This window comes from Moschus berezovskii, chromosome 22 (assembly GCF_049115385.1).
Source record: "Moschus berezovskii isolate FMDL1 chromosome 22, NW_MosBer_1.0, whole genome shotgun sequence".
NCBI lineage: Eukaryota > Metazoa > Chordata > Mammalia > Artiodactyla > Moschidae > Moschus > Moschus berezovskii.
In genome coordinates this window covers 2,553,468-2,568,441 of record NC_142481.1, presented here as the reverse complement: position 1 = coordinate 2,568,441, position 14,974 = coordinate 2,553,468, and the positions used below count along the sequence as shown (strand labels likewise).

Sequence of the window (14,974 nt, the reverse complement as noted above, 5' to 3'; positions counted from 1 at the left end):
GTGTCCGTGTAATTTTCCAAAGCTCACTTTCGGCCATGCGTTCCTCTCTGCTGCATCCCACTTTCTCTCTGCCCTGCTTAGTGTTCCTTTCCGTGTGAAAATTGTCAATATCTAAGAACGTGCACCTCTGGAAATGCCTTCCCTCACACTCATTCTCTTTTTATCAAGTTGCTTGAGAACACTTCCTATTTCCTATTTCGAATCCAGTGTGTGACTCGAGCACTAGGAGAGGAAACGGCTCGTCAGGGTTAAGGGATCCACGCCCCCATGCCTGCCTCCCCTCGCAGGGCCGGGCGGGTGTGAGCTGAGGCAGGGCCCACAGCAGGAGGCGGCGGCGCACCTCCCGGAAGCCGCAGCGCGCTCGGGTGAGGCTCTCACTGTGCTCCGACTCGGGGCCTCTTCCCGGTGAATTCCCCGACGGCGCTGCCCTGATATCCGTTAGCGCTCCCTCTGGTAGGGGCCAGTCTGCTCCCGGGGCCGGTCGTTCTGCTGACGGGTCTCGTGACGGGTCTACAGGAGGCAGATTCACGACACTTTTAGGGCCTCAGTCCAGTCCGCCTTGATTTTTTTTTTTCAGTTGAAATTTAGTTAAGACAGAATTAACTGTTTCAAGTTGTACAATTCAATACGAAGTGCTTTTTTAATTTAACCTTCAGTTTCTCGGTTTACTATGAAAGGTCAAGACACGGATGTTACTTTTTTTGCTGTGTAGTTGATTAACCTATTTGTTGACCTAGCTGCGGCACACAGGTTCTCCGCTGCAGTGTGTGGGTCGTTAGCTGAAGTGTGCCGAGTCTGGACCCCTGGCCGGCGATCGAACCATAACCGTAAGTAAGGAGCGCCGACCCTCCGTCATGGGCCCAGTGGGGCAGCCCTCGGCTGCCCCGCTCACACACGTGTGTCCCAGCCCCTCGCAGGCCGGCTCTCGTCAGTAAAGGAGGCTCCGTTATTGGCTTCCTCGGCCGTTGCTGTCTGTCGGGGTCTCCTTCCCATCTGAGACTGACGGCAGACTCCACGCCGGCCCTCCGCACCGTCCCGCCTCTCCTGAATCTCCATGTCTGCTCTTATGCTGCATGCTAGAACATTTCCTCGATGCTATACTGCAACTCATTATGTGGCCAGTGGCCCGCTGGCTTCTGGACTGCATGACTTTTTTAACGTGTTGAATCTACTGGATTGTCCACATCGAAAATTTTCAACTCTTTTCAGTAACTGTCTGTTCTTCTGCAAAATAATCCACACGCTTGCCTCCCTTTATTTTTCTGTGAGGATGGTGCCCTCTCTGTGTCCACACAGGAGCAAACCTTCCTCTGACCACGAGATGATCCCCGCCACCGGGCCACACCACCTTCCTCTCCGTGCTTCGCTGTGGTTTCCTCTCCATTTGGGGAACTGTTTTTCTGCACTTGTCTGTGGCCACATGTTTCAGAAACACTTTCCATAGCACGTCTTAGCGTTAGGAGCAGAGGAGGCTCCCGGTGGGCACCACCCCCACCGCCTTCGGTGCAGTCTGAGCCAGCAGCCCTTCCCGGCCACCCTCTCCTGCCGTCACCTCGTCTGGAAATTAACCATGATGACGGCAGCATGAGCCCACGGCCCCTCTGAGGGCTGGGGTTAGGGACAACATGCAGAGCAGGAACCCCAGGCGCAGAGAAAGGGCACCACCGCTCAAGGGTACACGAGCAGTGGGCACACGTTTATAGGAACATCTGTTCTCCATCAGAGTGAGAGCTCTGACCCCGATCAATACACCTTAAAGCTTGCAGATGATGACAAGACCGGAGGAGACTGTGCCGAAGGACCCCAGGGCCCCGAGGAGGCAGGAAGCACTCAGGGGCTTGTTCCCAGGAAGGCCGGCTGGACAGTGATGCGATAAAGAGAGACGGCCCTGAAGGGGGCTGTGATGGGGAAAACCCACGCTCCGGGGCAGGGGAGGAGTCCGTTTCCTTCCTTATTCCCTGAGCGTCTCCTCTGGGCTGTCGGCCCCGCGGACTCCACTGAGCCCAGGGAGATGCTGAACATGTGTTCCTCATAAAGGACAGACTTGTGGACACAGAGGGAAAGGAGAGGTGGGAGGAACGGAGAGAGTGGCATGGAAACATGCACAGCAGCACGTGTGACACAGACCGCGGGGGGATGCGCCGTACGACCCAGGGAGCTGACACGGGGCTCTGTGACAGCCCAGAGGGGAGGGATGGGAGGGAGGGCCAGGTGACACAGACGGCCGCCCCATGCTGATTCACGGCGGAAACCAGCACCACACCGGAAAGTAACGATCCTCCAATTAAAAAAGGTGTGTCTCTGGGCGTCTGAGCCCTCCCTGAAGCATCTCCAGGGCCTCGTGACCCCGTCCACGGTGAGGACCCCCAGGGACCTGCTGGTGGACGGGCAGAGGGGGAAGCAGACCCCAAGGTGAGGCTCGCAGAGGGAAGGACATGCCCTGCTTGCCCACACCTGAAACGGGCGTCTCAGGAACACACTGGGACTGTCATGGGGACGATGCCAGGCTTTCAAGAAGAGGCTGCTTCCCTTCCTGCGGGGACGCTGATGTGACAGCCGCATGACAGGAAGCCCCAGCCTTGGAGAGGACATACTCTGTGGTCGGTCTGTCCAAAGGACACCCAGTCTCCCCATCCTCACAGCCTGGACCGCAGGGAGGAGACGCCATGGCCCCCACCCTCCCCGCCCTGCTCTGCCTCGGTGAGATGGGGAGGGGCAGTGGGAGCCCTGGTCTGGAGGGACCCCCCCAGCCAGCCTGCTCCCTCAGGGGACCCCAGGGCCCAGGAGGCTCCCGGGGAGGAGAGGCACTGCTCAGAGCGGAGGGCAGACCTCTCACAGGGCTCTCTCTTTCAGGACTGAGTGTGGGCCTGAGGACCCAGGTGCAGGACGGTGAGTCTGTCCCAGGCCCAGCTCCCTCCTCTCGTGGGGACAAGGGTCTCCCCCAGGCCGCAGGTACGGGGAGGGCAGCTCGGGGCTCACACAGGGGGAGGCTGGGAGGGCTGGGCTGAGAGCCGGGGACTGGGGGGACGCCTGGTGAGCCCACCTCTGATCTCCTTCCAGCGACCCCCCCCAAACCCAACATCTGGGCTGAGCCGGGCTCTGTGGTCCCCTGGGGGAGCCCCGTGACCATCTGGTGTCAGGGGCCCCCGGGGGCCCTGGACTTCCGTCTGGATAAAGAGGGAATCTCAGTAGGCTGGGACAGACAGAAACCTCTGGAGGCCGGGGACAAGGCCAAGTTCTCCATCCACTACATGGGACAGGACAACACAGGGAGCTATCAGTGTTACTACAGCATCCCCACTCGCTGGTCAGAGCCCAGTGACCCCCTGGAGCTGGTGCTAACAGGTGAGGGACACTCAGGGGCATCGGGCTCTGCCCTCGGGAAGGGGGTTTGCTCTCAGGAGGTGTCCCTCTCACAGCCCAGCCCTGGTGGGGGAAGGGGGAGCCCCACGGATCCAGCTGCCTCCTTCTCTCCTAGGACGCTATGGCAAACCCAGCCTCTCAGCCCTGCCGAGCCCTGTGGTGACCTCGGGAGGGAGCGTGACCCTCCAGTGTGGCTCCCGTCAGGGATTGAACAGATTCCTTCTGACCAAGGAAGGAGGGGACGAGTCCTCTCAGACCCTGGATGGACAGCGACGCCCCGACGGGCAGACCCAGGCCCTGTTCCCCGTGGGCCCCGTGACCCCTGGACTCGGGTGGACGTTCAGATGCTACGGCTTTAACAGGGACAGCCCCCGGGTGTGGTCGGCCCCCAGCGACCCCCTGGAGCTCCAGGTCTCAGGTGAGGAAGTCCCATCCTGACCCCATACATTTGTGCAGACAAGACAACGTACTGGGGTCTCTGCTCCAGGGGAGCCCTGTAGAGGGTGGGAAGAGGAGCGTGGAGCTCACAGGACAGACACACAGACCGAGAGCCGGCGAGCCTGGGGCTGGGCCGGGAGAAGGGGTCCACGGGGGAAGCGGTCCCCACAACCTGGCACGTGTCTCTCCCCAGGGCTGTCTGGGAAGCCCTCCCTCCTGACCCCGCAGGGCCCTGTCGTCACCTCTGGACAGAACCTGACCCTCCAGTGTTGCTCTGACGGCGGCTACACCAGATTCGCTCTGTCCAAGGAGGGGGGAGAGGACCTCGCCCAGCGCCCTGCCCAGAGGCCCCAGGGGGGGCTCTCTCAGGCCAACTTCCCCCTGGGCCCGGTGGGCACCGTCCACAGGGGCCGATACAGATGCTACGGTGGACACGGCCTCTCCTCCGAGTGGTCGGCCCCCAGCGAGCCCCTGGAGCTGCTGGTGGCAGGAGAGGAGCCAGAGGGTCAGTCGGGGACCAGACTCTGCACAGGCCCCACTGGGGAGCCCCAGGGGTGATGCTGGGACCAGGGGCAGGGGTCCCAGGGAGGGGACAGAGAGACGGGGTTGGGGAGGAGAGACTCAGAGAAACAGAGACAGCACTGAGGGTCCAGAGAGGCCCGCGGAGTCTCGCTCAGAACCGGGCCGGCGCCCGCACCCCCTTCCTCTCTGCAGGACGGCTCAGAGACAGACCCTCCCTCTCGGTGCGGCCGGGCCCCTCGGTGGGCCCAGGGGAGACCGTGACCCTGCTGTGTCAGTCGGGAAACAGGACGGACACCTTCCTTCTGTCCAAGGAGGGGGCAGCCCACCGCCCCCTGCGTCTGCGCTCCTGGGACCAGGACGGGTGGTACCAGGCCAAGTTCTCCTTGAGCTGTGACCGCAGCCCACGGGGGCACCTACAGGTGCTACCGCTCACTCAGCACAGACCCCTACCTGCTGTCTCAGCCCAGTGAGCCCCTGGTGTTCAAGGTCTCAGGTGAGGCCCAGTCTGTCCGTCTGACTCAGCAGCTCGGGGCTCTGTGCCCTGGGAGCGCCGGGCGGTCTGCAGTGAGGGGCACTGCACTGGGGTCCCTGAGGGGCAGGTGGGCAGTGGGAGGGTCTCGGGGAGGCCACAGGGCCATGCAGGGCAGAGGGGAGTGAGGTGGGGACCCCGGGTCAGCCCGGCACACCCCTTCCTGAGCTCCAGCTTCCCAGGGCCCCATTCTCCCCGGCACAGACCCAGATCCAAACCTGGGGAGTCTCAGGGCTCTGTGCTCAGGGGAGACAGCCCACCCCAGGGCGGAGTGGGAGCTGGAAGATCTAATACCCGCTCAGGTCGTCAAGGGCTGGCTGCGGGTGGAGCAGAGATGCTGAGGAGGAACGGGAAACACAGGCTGCGGGGCTTCTGAGCTGCCGGGTGAAGGGCCCGGGGGTCAGGGGGCCCAGCCTGGGGGGAGCCAGGCTGAGGAGGGGAGAAGAGGCCCTGCGCCCACCCCCTTGCTGACCCCCATGGGGCTCCGGGGATCAGTGCCTGCCCTCAGCGGGGTCAGGCCCACAGAGAGGGCAGCAGGCTCTTGGGGAGGTGGTGGCGGGTCCGGGGCAGAGCAGGGCTGAATATGCCCCTGGTTCAGGCCCCTCTGGAGACTCTGATGTGGACCCCCTCACCCTCACCACACCCGCATGCGGGCCTCAGCTTCTCCCAGTGTGAAAGGGGAGACCCATGGCCCAGATCTTAGATTTCCTCAGCTCTGACCTGGGTGTGACCCCCATCGGGCGAGGAGCACAGGGAGCCCCTGAGGAGGTGACTGTGGGGGCCTGTCCCCTCCGCTGCAGCGTGGTGACAGCCTGTGTGTGGGGAGGACCCAGAGGCCCCTGCATGCAGCCTGCCCCGGGACACGGGAGGCCCCTCAGCCCCAGCTGAAACCCTCGGGCAGCCCCCTGCAGGTGGGGCCCCAGAGTAGGAAGCTGGCGGGGCCAGCTCAGAAGGTGCTCAGGGCACCCACGGCCCTGGCTCCGGCCCCGGCTCTGCCCGCCCAGGCCGGTCTCCAGGCACGTCGTGGCCTCTCTGAGCCTGTCTCCGCGTCTGTGAGGTGGGCGGGCTGGAGACGGACGCAGACCCCAGCGCGCCTCTGCGCCCAGGGCGCCCCGTGAGCGGCACCCCGTCACCCAGGCGTCTGTGCTGCCCCAGGCCTCACGCGGTGCCTGAGTGTCCTCATCGGGGTCCTGGTGGCCTTCGTCCTGCTGCTCCTCGCCCTTCTCCTCTTCCTCCGCCACCGGGGTCAGGACAGGCGCAGGACGTCGGGTGAGTAGGGAACGGGGTGACCGGGCCCCTGGAGGCCTTAGGGCATCAGTCAGAGGGAAACCTAAGACATGGGAACAGTCTGCTTAAAAAATTTTTTTCCACAGTATGGAGGTTCCTTCAAAACTAAAAACAGAATTTATCATATGATCCAGCAAATCCACTGCAGGGTATATGTTTGAATAAAATGAAAACACTAATTTGAAAAGATACAAACGTTCCAATAATCATATAGCCAGTTTACAATAGCCAAGAAATGTGGGCAGCCCAGCTGTCCAGCAACAGATGAAAGAGTAGAGAGGAAGAGGGTGTGGGTGTGTAGTGTGTGTGTACACCCGCGTGGACACGCAACGGAAGTAGTGTGTGTGTACACCCGCGTGGACACGCAACGGAAGTAGTGTGTGTGTACACCCGCGTGGACACGTAACGGAAGTAGTGTGTGTGTACACCCGCGTAGACACGCAACGGAAGTAGTGTGTGTGTACACCCGCGTAGACACACAACGGAAGGTTACTCAGCCATGAAGAGGAAACCCTGCCATCTGCAACAACACACATGGACCTAGAGAGTATCGTGCTCACTGAAGAAAGTCAGAGGAAGGTAGACGCTTTATGGTATCATTTCCACATACTGAATCTGGAAAATAATAGAAAGGAACGTATATGAAAACAGACACAGACTCCTCGATATAGAAAAACAACTAATGGTTACCAGTGGGGGACGGGCAGATTAGGGGTATGGACTAAGAGATACAGACCACCGTGTATAAATAAACAAGGACATACTGGATAGCACAGGGAATGCAGTAATTGTTTCATAATAACTCTAAGTGGCGTGCAACCTATAGAAACATTGAATCATATGTTGTATGCCTGAAACTAGTATATTACAAATCAACGACATTTCATGTAAAAATTTTTCCAGACTCTCAAATCTGAAAATCTAGTGAAAAAAAACCCCAGTGTCAGCTCACGTGCCCTAATTTAAGCCATTTCCCTCCTCATCAATGTCACGAACTGAGACGCGCACCACGAGCCCAGGCTGCCTCCTCTCCTCCTGAATCCCACGTGGAGGGCGGGGGAACCACGTTCCCAGGGCCGAGTCTGTCCCAGGACCCAGCCCAGGCTGAGCTGATTTCCAACCTCCCGCAGGGGCCGCAGACCCAGGGCCCAAGGACAGAGGCCCGCAGAGCAGGTAACTCCCACCCTGACACCCCCAGACCCCCCACAGCACGCCCACCTTCTCCCCCTGACACAGCGTCTCCTCCTCAGCTCCAGCCCAGCCGCAGACAGCCAGGACCAGGCCATGTGTGAGCAGGAGAGGCGGCGCCCACAGCGGGGGCAGAGACTTCTGGAGGCAGTGGGGGGAACCCTCAGAAGGGTGGGGGACTGGGGCTGGGGACTGAAACCCCAACAGCATGCCCCCCCCGGGTGCAGGGCGAGGGCTCCAGCCCTGAGGGTCTTGGAACCCCGCCCAGCGGTGCCCCTGCTCTGCTGCAGATGCTGCCGTGAGCGACGCACAGCCTGAGGTGGGGCTGCAGCTGGACCATCGGGTGAGGCCCCTGCTCCCGTCCAGCCACCACAGACCCTCTGTTGCCAAACTCAGCCCTGCGCAAGCGTCACTGTGCTCACACCCCAGCTCCAGCCGTGCCCACCCCGACTCCTCCTTCCGGCTCCCTGGGTCCTGCTGTGACCCCACCCTCCCCTTGCCCGGTGACCTCACGGCCACGCCTTCGGGGCGCCTTTCCCAGCTCCATGTCCTCTGGCTGACCTTCTGGTGTGAGGGTGCAGCCCATCGGTGGATGGCCTGCACGCCCCAGGCCACCCTTCACCCCCAGCAAAGGGCGCGGGAGAGCGGGCACCACCCCCCGGCCTGGCAGGGACAGTGGGTGCTCGCCTCGGGTGAGAGGGGCCCCAAGCCAACCATCAGGCAGAGTCCCAGAACGCAAGGTCCTGACGAGGAAAGCAAATCAAGAGGCTGACGGGGCGCACGGGGTGGGCACCTCGGTAGGAAGGCCCTGAGGCGGGAGGGATGCGCTTTAGCAGGAAGACGGCCATGTGCCGCGCCAGATGAGCAAGAGCTCAGGGTTCAGACACAGAGCAGGGCCACACAAAGCACCTGGAGGCTCCCGGGCGTCAGGAGGCCCCTGGAGTTTCCATCAGGAGAGTGAGCTGACCTGACCCGAGGTTCCAAACCTCACTCTGGGAACAGCGGGGAGCTGGCTGGAGGAGGGCCGGTGGACCCAGGAGGCGCCTGTCCTGTTTCACTGTCTCCCTCCAGCAGAACAGGCAGGAGGCAGACTCTAGGAGGGGATGGGCACCCTGTGAACCCCCAAGATCGCGACGAAGACGGGAGGTGCCCCCCTCTCCTGCCAGCTGGGGGGATTCCGGGAAGGATGGACAGACACAAGGCAGATGGGTCCTCCTCTCTGGGCCCCCAGGCGCCCCATCTCACACACCTTCCTCCCCAACACAGGCTGCTATGTCCGAAGCCCCCCAGGACGTGACCTATGCCCAGCTGAACCACTCGATAGTCAGAAGGGTGACGGCCGCAATCCCCAGCCCCTCAGCGGGGGAGACCCCAGCAGACCCCAGTGAGTACGCTGCTCTCGCCATTCGCTAGCCCAGGAAGGACCCAGACCCCGGGCTTCAGGGACCAGATCTCAGGGACCCCAGAAGTCACGGGAGCTGCCAGCAGTGGACACCACCTAATGACCAGCAGCCAGTACCTGGACTCCTAACATACCACCAGGAGCCTCTGGGACCCTTTTGGGTCAACTACCCTCAGAAAGAGCATCCTGGACCCCCACTGGCCCAGCGGTTAAGAATCTGCTGGCTAACGCAGGGGACATGGGTCTGATCCACTGGCTGCTGGACAACTGAGCCTAGGGGTGCTGCAGCTATCGAAGCCCTGGTGCCCAGAGCTGGTGTTCCTCGAGAGGAACCAGCGCGTGAGCAGGCTGTGCCCCACAGCCAGGCACCAGCCTCCACTCCCTGCAACCAGAGAGAGCCCACGCACAGCAGGGAAGACCCAGCACAGCCACAAATAAACAAATCACTAAAAAATTGAAAGAGATGTTTCAGTTTCCTTAAAAAAGATAATTAGTATCCTCATATTTTATAAAGAAGGCAACAGACTTCTCAATTATCAGTGATTTTGAAAAAGATCAGTAAATTACTCCAAACGAAGGTAGGGAGAGGGAAAGAACAATGACAAGGGTAGTACTAATGAACACAAACGAAAAGGAGGGGAAATCAGTAAAGCCAAAAAGCTTCCTCCTTTAGAACACTCACACGTCCGAGACACAACGAGCAACTCAAAGAGAGAGAGAAGGCCTGCTTTACCGTCACCAGGACACGACGGCAGGTCCTCCAGACTGTAGAAAGATAAAAACTCCACTGAAGGACAGCTTTATGCTCTTATAGTAGAAAATGTGGATGACACAGACCAAGACCCTCAAAAATAAAATTCATCAAAATTATGGACATAAGAATAAACAGAAAATCTGAATTGTCCTATGTGCTAAAGTGAACTCTGAGTCCAGAGAGTTTCACAGGTGAATGCACGTGTGCACTCATGAAACACACACACACACTCGTACACACACCTGCAGAGCTTACCCCAGCTCGGGCAGACGGGAGAAGGAAGGAAGGGCGCTCTCCACAGAACATCTCACTGCGCCAGAGAAACGGAGACCAAACGGGGACACGGAAACTACAGAACGGGGAATCACGGGGAGCGCTTGTCTCCCGGTTCCTGCTCCCTAAGCGAAACAGTCACAAACACGACTCGTGCATAAATAAACCGGACAACACATCATGCATGTACACCTATTTTTTTTCAGGAATGTGTGGTTGGTTCCCTCCTCAAAAATCAATCAATACAATTCAAATATTAAAAGAAGAAATTTTAAAACATCATCATAACAGATGAAAAGTTTTTGATAAAATACATCAATTTATAATGAAAAAATCGTAAGTAGAAGGGAATTTCCTATAATTTATCAAAGCATCTTTTAAAACCTGCACTAGACATCTATTTTTTATGTTGATGTATTTATTCACTGTTGGCTGTGCAGGGTCTTGGTTGCTGCATGGGCTTTTCTCCAGGTGCAGCAAGTGGGGGGACTCTCTACTTGCGGTGCCTGGCTTCTCACTGCGGGGACCTCTCTGGCTGCACAGTTCGGGCTCTCGAGTGCCCAGCTTCAGCGGTTGTGGCACATGGATAAGCGGCTCCCAGGCTCTCCAGCACAGGTTCAGCAGTGCTGGCGGATGGCACGTGTGGCATCTTCCCAGGTCAGGGACCGAACCGGGGTCTCCTGCATTGGCAGGCAGATTCTTCATCACTGAGCCACTAGGCTCACTTCACCCACAGATCACTTTTAAAGGTAAAAATGTACAACCTTTCTGCCTGCGATTTAGACTGAGCCAAGAATGTTTACTATTACATTTCTATTCAGCAGGGTCCTGGAAGAACCAACCAATTCAATAAAGTCAAAAAAAAAAAAAAGATAGGCACAGAGGGATAGAATAAAACTGTATTGCTAAAAAAAAACAAAAACAAAAAAAACTATGTTGCTCACAGATAAAAAAACTGTGTGCATGAAAAATCGAAATAATATAAGAATCTATTTTTCTGATTTGAAAAGGATCCGTCTAGTATCATTGGGTATACTCAATATATAGAAATCAGTTGCATTTCAGACTTCCAGTTTTGGACCAGGAAGAAACAGGTTTGTTTCCTTAACCCCCCACCAGGCACAGTTAAGCTCCTGGACATTACATATGTAGTCGCAAGAATACAGGCATGCCTCCTTTTACTGTGCTTCCCAGATAGTCTGAGTTTTCACAACTTGAAGGTCTGTGGCAACCCGCATCAGGCGAGCCTACGTTTCCCCACTAGCATCGTTTTTAATTGAAGTGTGTCCATTGTTGTACCAGACATAACGCTACTGCAGACTTATAGACCACAGTACAGTGTGGACGTGACTTTCACAGACGCTGGGAGCACAGGAGAGTTCCCGAAACTCACTTTGCTGTGACATCAGTCTCCAACTGAGCCCACAGCACCTCTGGGGTCAGCTTGTACTCTGAAGAGTAGAGAGAAGGCAGCAGACAGACAAAGAGTGGTGAGCCCCCAGGAGTGAAATGGTGGGATCTAAGGGGACCAGGTAGGGCACCTGGGCTGCCCCATCCACCAGGCAGGAATGAGTTAGTGCCCCCGCGATGCATCAGGGTTATAACCAAAGACTTCCATGAGACCCAGACCCTCACAACATAGTATCCAAAATGTCCAGGTCTCAATTTGAAAACTCACTCATCAACACGAGAACCGGGAAAATCTCATCTTGAGTACTTTGGCCACCTGATGCGAAGAGCCAACACACTGGAAAAGACCCTGATGCTGGGAAAGACTGAGGGCGGGAGGAGAAGGGGTGGACAGAGCATGAGATGGCTGGATGGCATCACCGACTCCGTGGACATGGGTTTGAGCAAGCTCCGGGAGCTGGTGATGGACAGGGAGGCCTGGCTTGCTGCGGTCCGTGGGGTCACAGAGAGTCGGACACGCCTGAGCGGCTGCACAAGAGCAGCTAACACTGATGCGACAGAGGTGTTGAAATGATCGGACAAGCGCTGTCAAACAGCGATGAGAACGCTGTGAGGGCAGACACGTGCACAAAGGGAGCTAAAGCAGCCAGACAGCCTCGGCAAAGAGACAAAAGACGCAAAGGACGCAGTGCATGGTTCAGATCCGAAAGAGCCCCCGTGGATGAACGGGCTCAACAGCAGCGTGGAGGTGACCGGGGACAGGGGACAGAAGAGGCAGCAACAGGAACAGCAGTCTGAACAGCAGGGAGCACAGATTCTGGAAAGGCATGGGGACAGAGTCCCCGCACTCCCCGGTCCCGGGGGTCTGATTCCTAAAAGGAGAAGAGAGAGGAAAAGACTGGAAAGCAATTCAAGAAAGAGTGGCTGGAATTTCCCCAAACTTGGCAGAAGTCATAAATCTACAGATTCATGAAACTCAGAAAAACAGGATAAGCCCCGGAAATCCATGCCAAGATGCATCACAATCCAACAAAAGAGGAAGACGCTGCCTGGATGCCATGAGATGGCAGTGCCACCCACTCCCATGACGGTGCACTTATCAGAAACTCAAGGGCAGGAAGGAAATGGCGCAATGGTTTCAAGAGCTGAAAGAAAACTGCCGATCTCGAGTCTATGGTCGTGTCTGCTTCTCAGCAGCCCCACGGGCTGTAGTCTGCCGGGCTTCTCTGTCCATGGGATTTCCAGGCAAGAATCCTGGAGTGGGTTACCATTTCCTCCTCCATTCCTTCAGAAATGAAGGGGGGAAAAGACACTGTCAGGTACAGAAAAATCGACAGGACTCTCACAAGCACATCTGGCCTAGATCAATGGCCAAGGGAAGTTCTGGTCCCAGAAAAGGGAGGAATCTTGGGCCATCAGGAAGCAAGAAAGAAGAATGGGAAAACAAACGTGGATGGAAGGACAGCAATGAGGACAGAAGGTCCCCACTGCCCTGTTATCTCTCGAGCACTAGGCTCAAATTTTGCGGCAGCAAAAACCAATTCACACTCGTTGTCATCCAATGATATTGTCATCTTTCGTTTATCTACTAATGTTTTAAGAAATGTTGATAAATTAGCATTGTGTTTCAATTCCTGGAACCTGTACGGGGATGGGAGATGTTTGAATTCCATGTAGTATAAAGAACTTATGCGGGTTTCCCTGGTGGCTCACTGGTAGAGAATCTGCCTGCCGAAAGGGGAGACACAGGTTCAATCCCTAGTCTGGGAAGATCCCACGTGCCACAGAGCAACCGAGCCCGTGTGCCACAACTGCTGGAGCGCGCGTGCCCGAGAGCCCAGGGAGCCGCAGTTACTGAGCCTGCACCCGAGAGCCTGTGCCCTCAGCGAGGAGGCCACCGCAGTGAGAGACCCGCGCACCGCAGCTAGAGAGGAGGCCCCGCGCCACAGCTGCAGAAAAGCCCGTGCGGCAACGAAGACCCAGCACAGCCAGAGATAAACAAAAACAAATGTTTTTTGAAAAAAAGAATGTATGGAACCCTCAGGACAATCAGACACACTCAGAGAAGCCACACCTTCATAGTAAAGTCAAACGAACTCTAGAATAGTCCCAAACAGGGGTTGCTTTGAAGCCTTGAAAGGATGAGCTGAACCGGTCATTTTATCAACCTCCAAAACATAGCTGGTTTCATAGTCTTTAAAGACAGGAAGCAGAATCTGTGTACTCAACAATATAACTTCGGGGACTTCCCTGGCAGTCCAGGGGTTAGGACTCTGTCCTTTCCCGGCCAAGGGTGTGAGTTCACTCCCTGCTTGGGGAATAAAGATCCTGCAAGCTGACTGGCTCGAATGAAAAAACGACGTAAGTGTCCTATCACAGCGTGCATAGGCAATCAAAAGCAGCGCTGCAATCAGGTGGAACGGCAGAAGTCAGCGCGGCCCGCGAAGACTTAGGTGGGGCGGTGGCGCAGACGCACTGCGCTCCTGACAGCACCCAGCCTGGCCTCTGAAGATCTCACAGATGAAGGTTGGTTGGCGGGCCTCAGACTTCACCCGCACTAGCTCCTGTCGCAGCTGCTGTGTGGGATGGGTACTTCCCCCAAAACAGAATCAGGCAGTCTTGGCTCACTTTTATGCAGTTCGTGTTCACCTAGGCTGGCCTGCAGTTCACGTCCACGCTTTGCCAGAGGCGAATTAATCCTCCCCGCCTTGCGGCACAATCCAAAGGGACCCTCAGCTTCCTGACATCGGGCAGAACATCCCATGCGTCTGCAGCGTCGATGACGTTAACTGGACCTGCTGGGTAGGGGACGGCGAGTACTCTGGTAACCTGGTGTAGACTATGAAAGGCGGGAGTTGTCGTTTTGTTTCTGTTTTTTAAGAAAAAAGAAATTCAGCGATCCAGAGCATCCCAAAGCAGGGAGGTTAACAGAGGTCCTGTTCTCGGAGGCTGTCAAGACACTCTGTGTAGTAAGCCACGGGCCACTGAGAGAGAGGCACGGTTCTGGGTGGGCAACCTTGGCTTGCAGAAGCAGCATATGTCATCCGTGGGAAAACGAGTGACTTCTCACGTGACTGAGAAGCTGGCTGATCTGAGTGGAGCCCCAAGGTGGGGCTCTGCAATAGCTTCAGTCCCGGGACCCCCATATCCGGGTGTAGTGGAGGCTGCATGAATTCTCAGCGAGCCCCAGCGGCAAAGGTGAGGCTTAGTCCTAGAGGTTCACGCCATCACACCCACCATCTGCAACTGAGAGCCAGAGGCTACTTAAAGAGCTGCCCCTGGGGCTGCCAGGGGGCTCAGTGGCAAAGAACACACCTGCCGATGCAGGAGATGCAAGAAGTACCAGGTTCCATCCCTGGGTCGGGAAGATCCCCGCAGCAGGAAACGGCACCCACTCCAGTGTTCTTGCCTGGAGAATCCCATGGACAGAGGAGCCTGGTGGGCTACAGCCCAGGGAGTCACAAAGAGTCAGACACAACTTAGCGACTAAGCACCAACAAACATAGATCCCAGATGCTCTCAATCTGGTTAAAGAAGTCCCCTTCCATTCCTGCAGAGCTGGGCATTTTATTAATTTTATCAAATGGTTCTGATGCCCAAACTTATGTAATGATGGGGTGTTCTTTGTTAGTCTATTAACATGGTGGATGAAGCTTCAGTTCAGTTCAGTGGCTCAGTCGTGTCCGACTCTTTGGGAACCCATGAATCACAGCACGCCAGGCCTGCCTGTCCATCACCAACTCCCGGAGGCTGGTTTTCAAATATTGAACCAGCCTAGGACCTGATGATAAATCACACTTCGTTGTGG

The 14,974-nt window shown here is 56.9% G+C and overlaps 1 protein-coding gene across 1 annotated transcript; it reads left to right on the top strand.

Annotated features, from left to right (window-relative positions):
* The first annotated feature begins 2,359 nt into the window (after positions 1–2,359).
* LOC148774256 (leukocyte immunoglobulin-like receptor subfamily A member 6) lies at positions 2,360–9,189 on the top strand. The gene is given in 12 exon segments (XM_088830453.1): positions 2,360–2,700; positions 2,854–2,952; positions 3,061–3,345; positions 3,479–3,781; positions 3,995–4,306; positions 4,516–4,711; positions 4,713–4,816; positions 6,008–6,121; positions 7,270–7,312; positions 7,390–7,427; positions 7,618–7,670; positions 8,594–9,189. Coding segments are annotated over 12 exon segments (1,728 nt in total). The 5' UTR covers positions 2,360–2,666; the 3' UTR covers positions 8,741–9,189.
* The last annotated feature ends 5,785 nt before the right edge of the window (positions 9,190–14,974 follow it).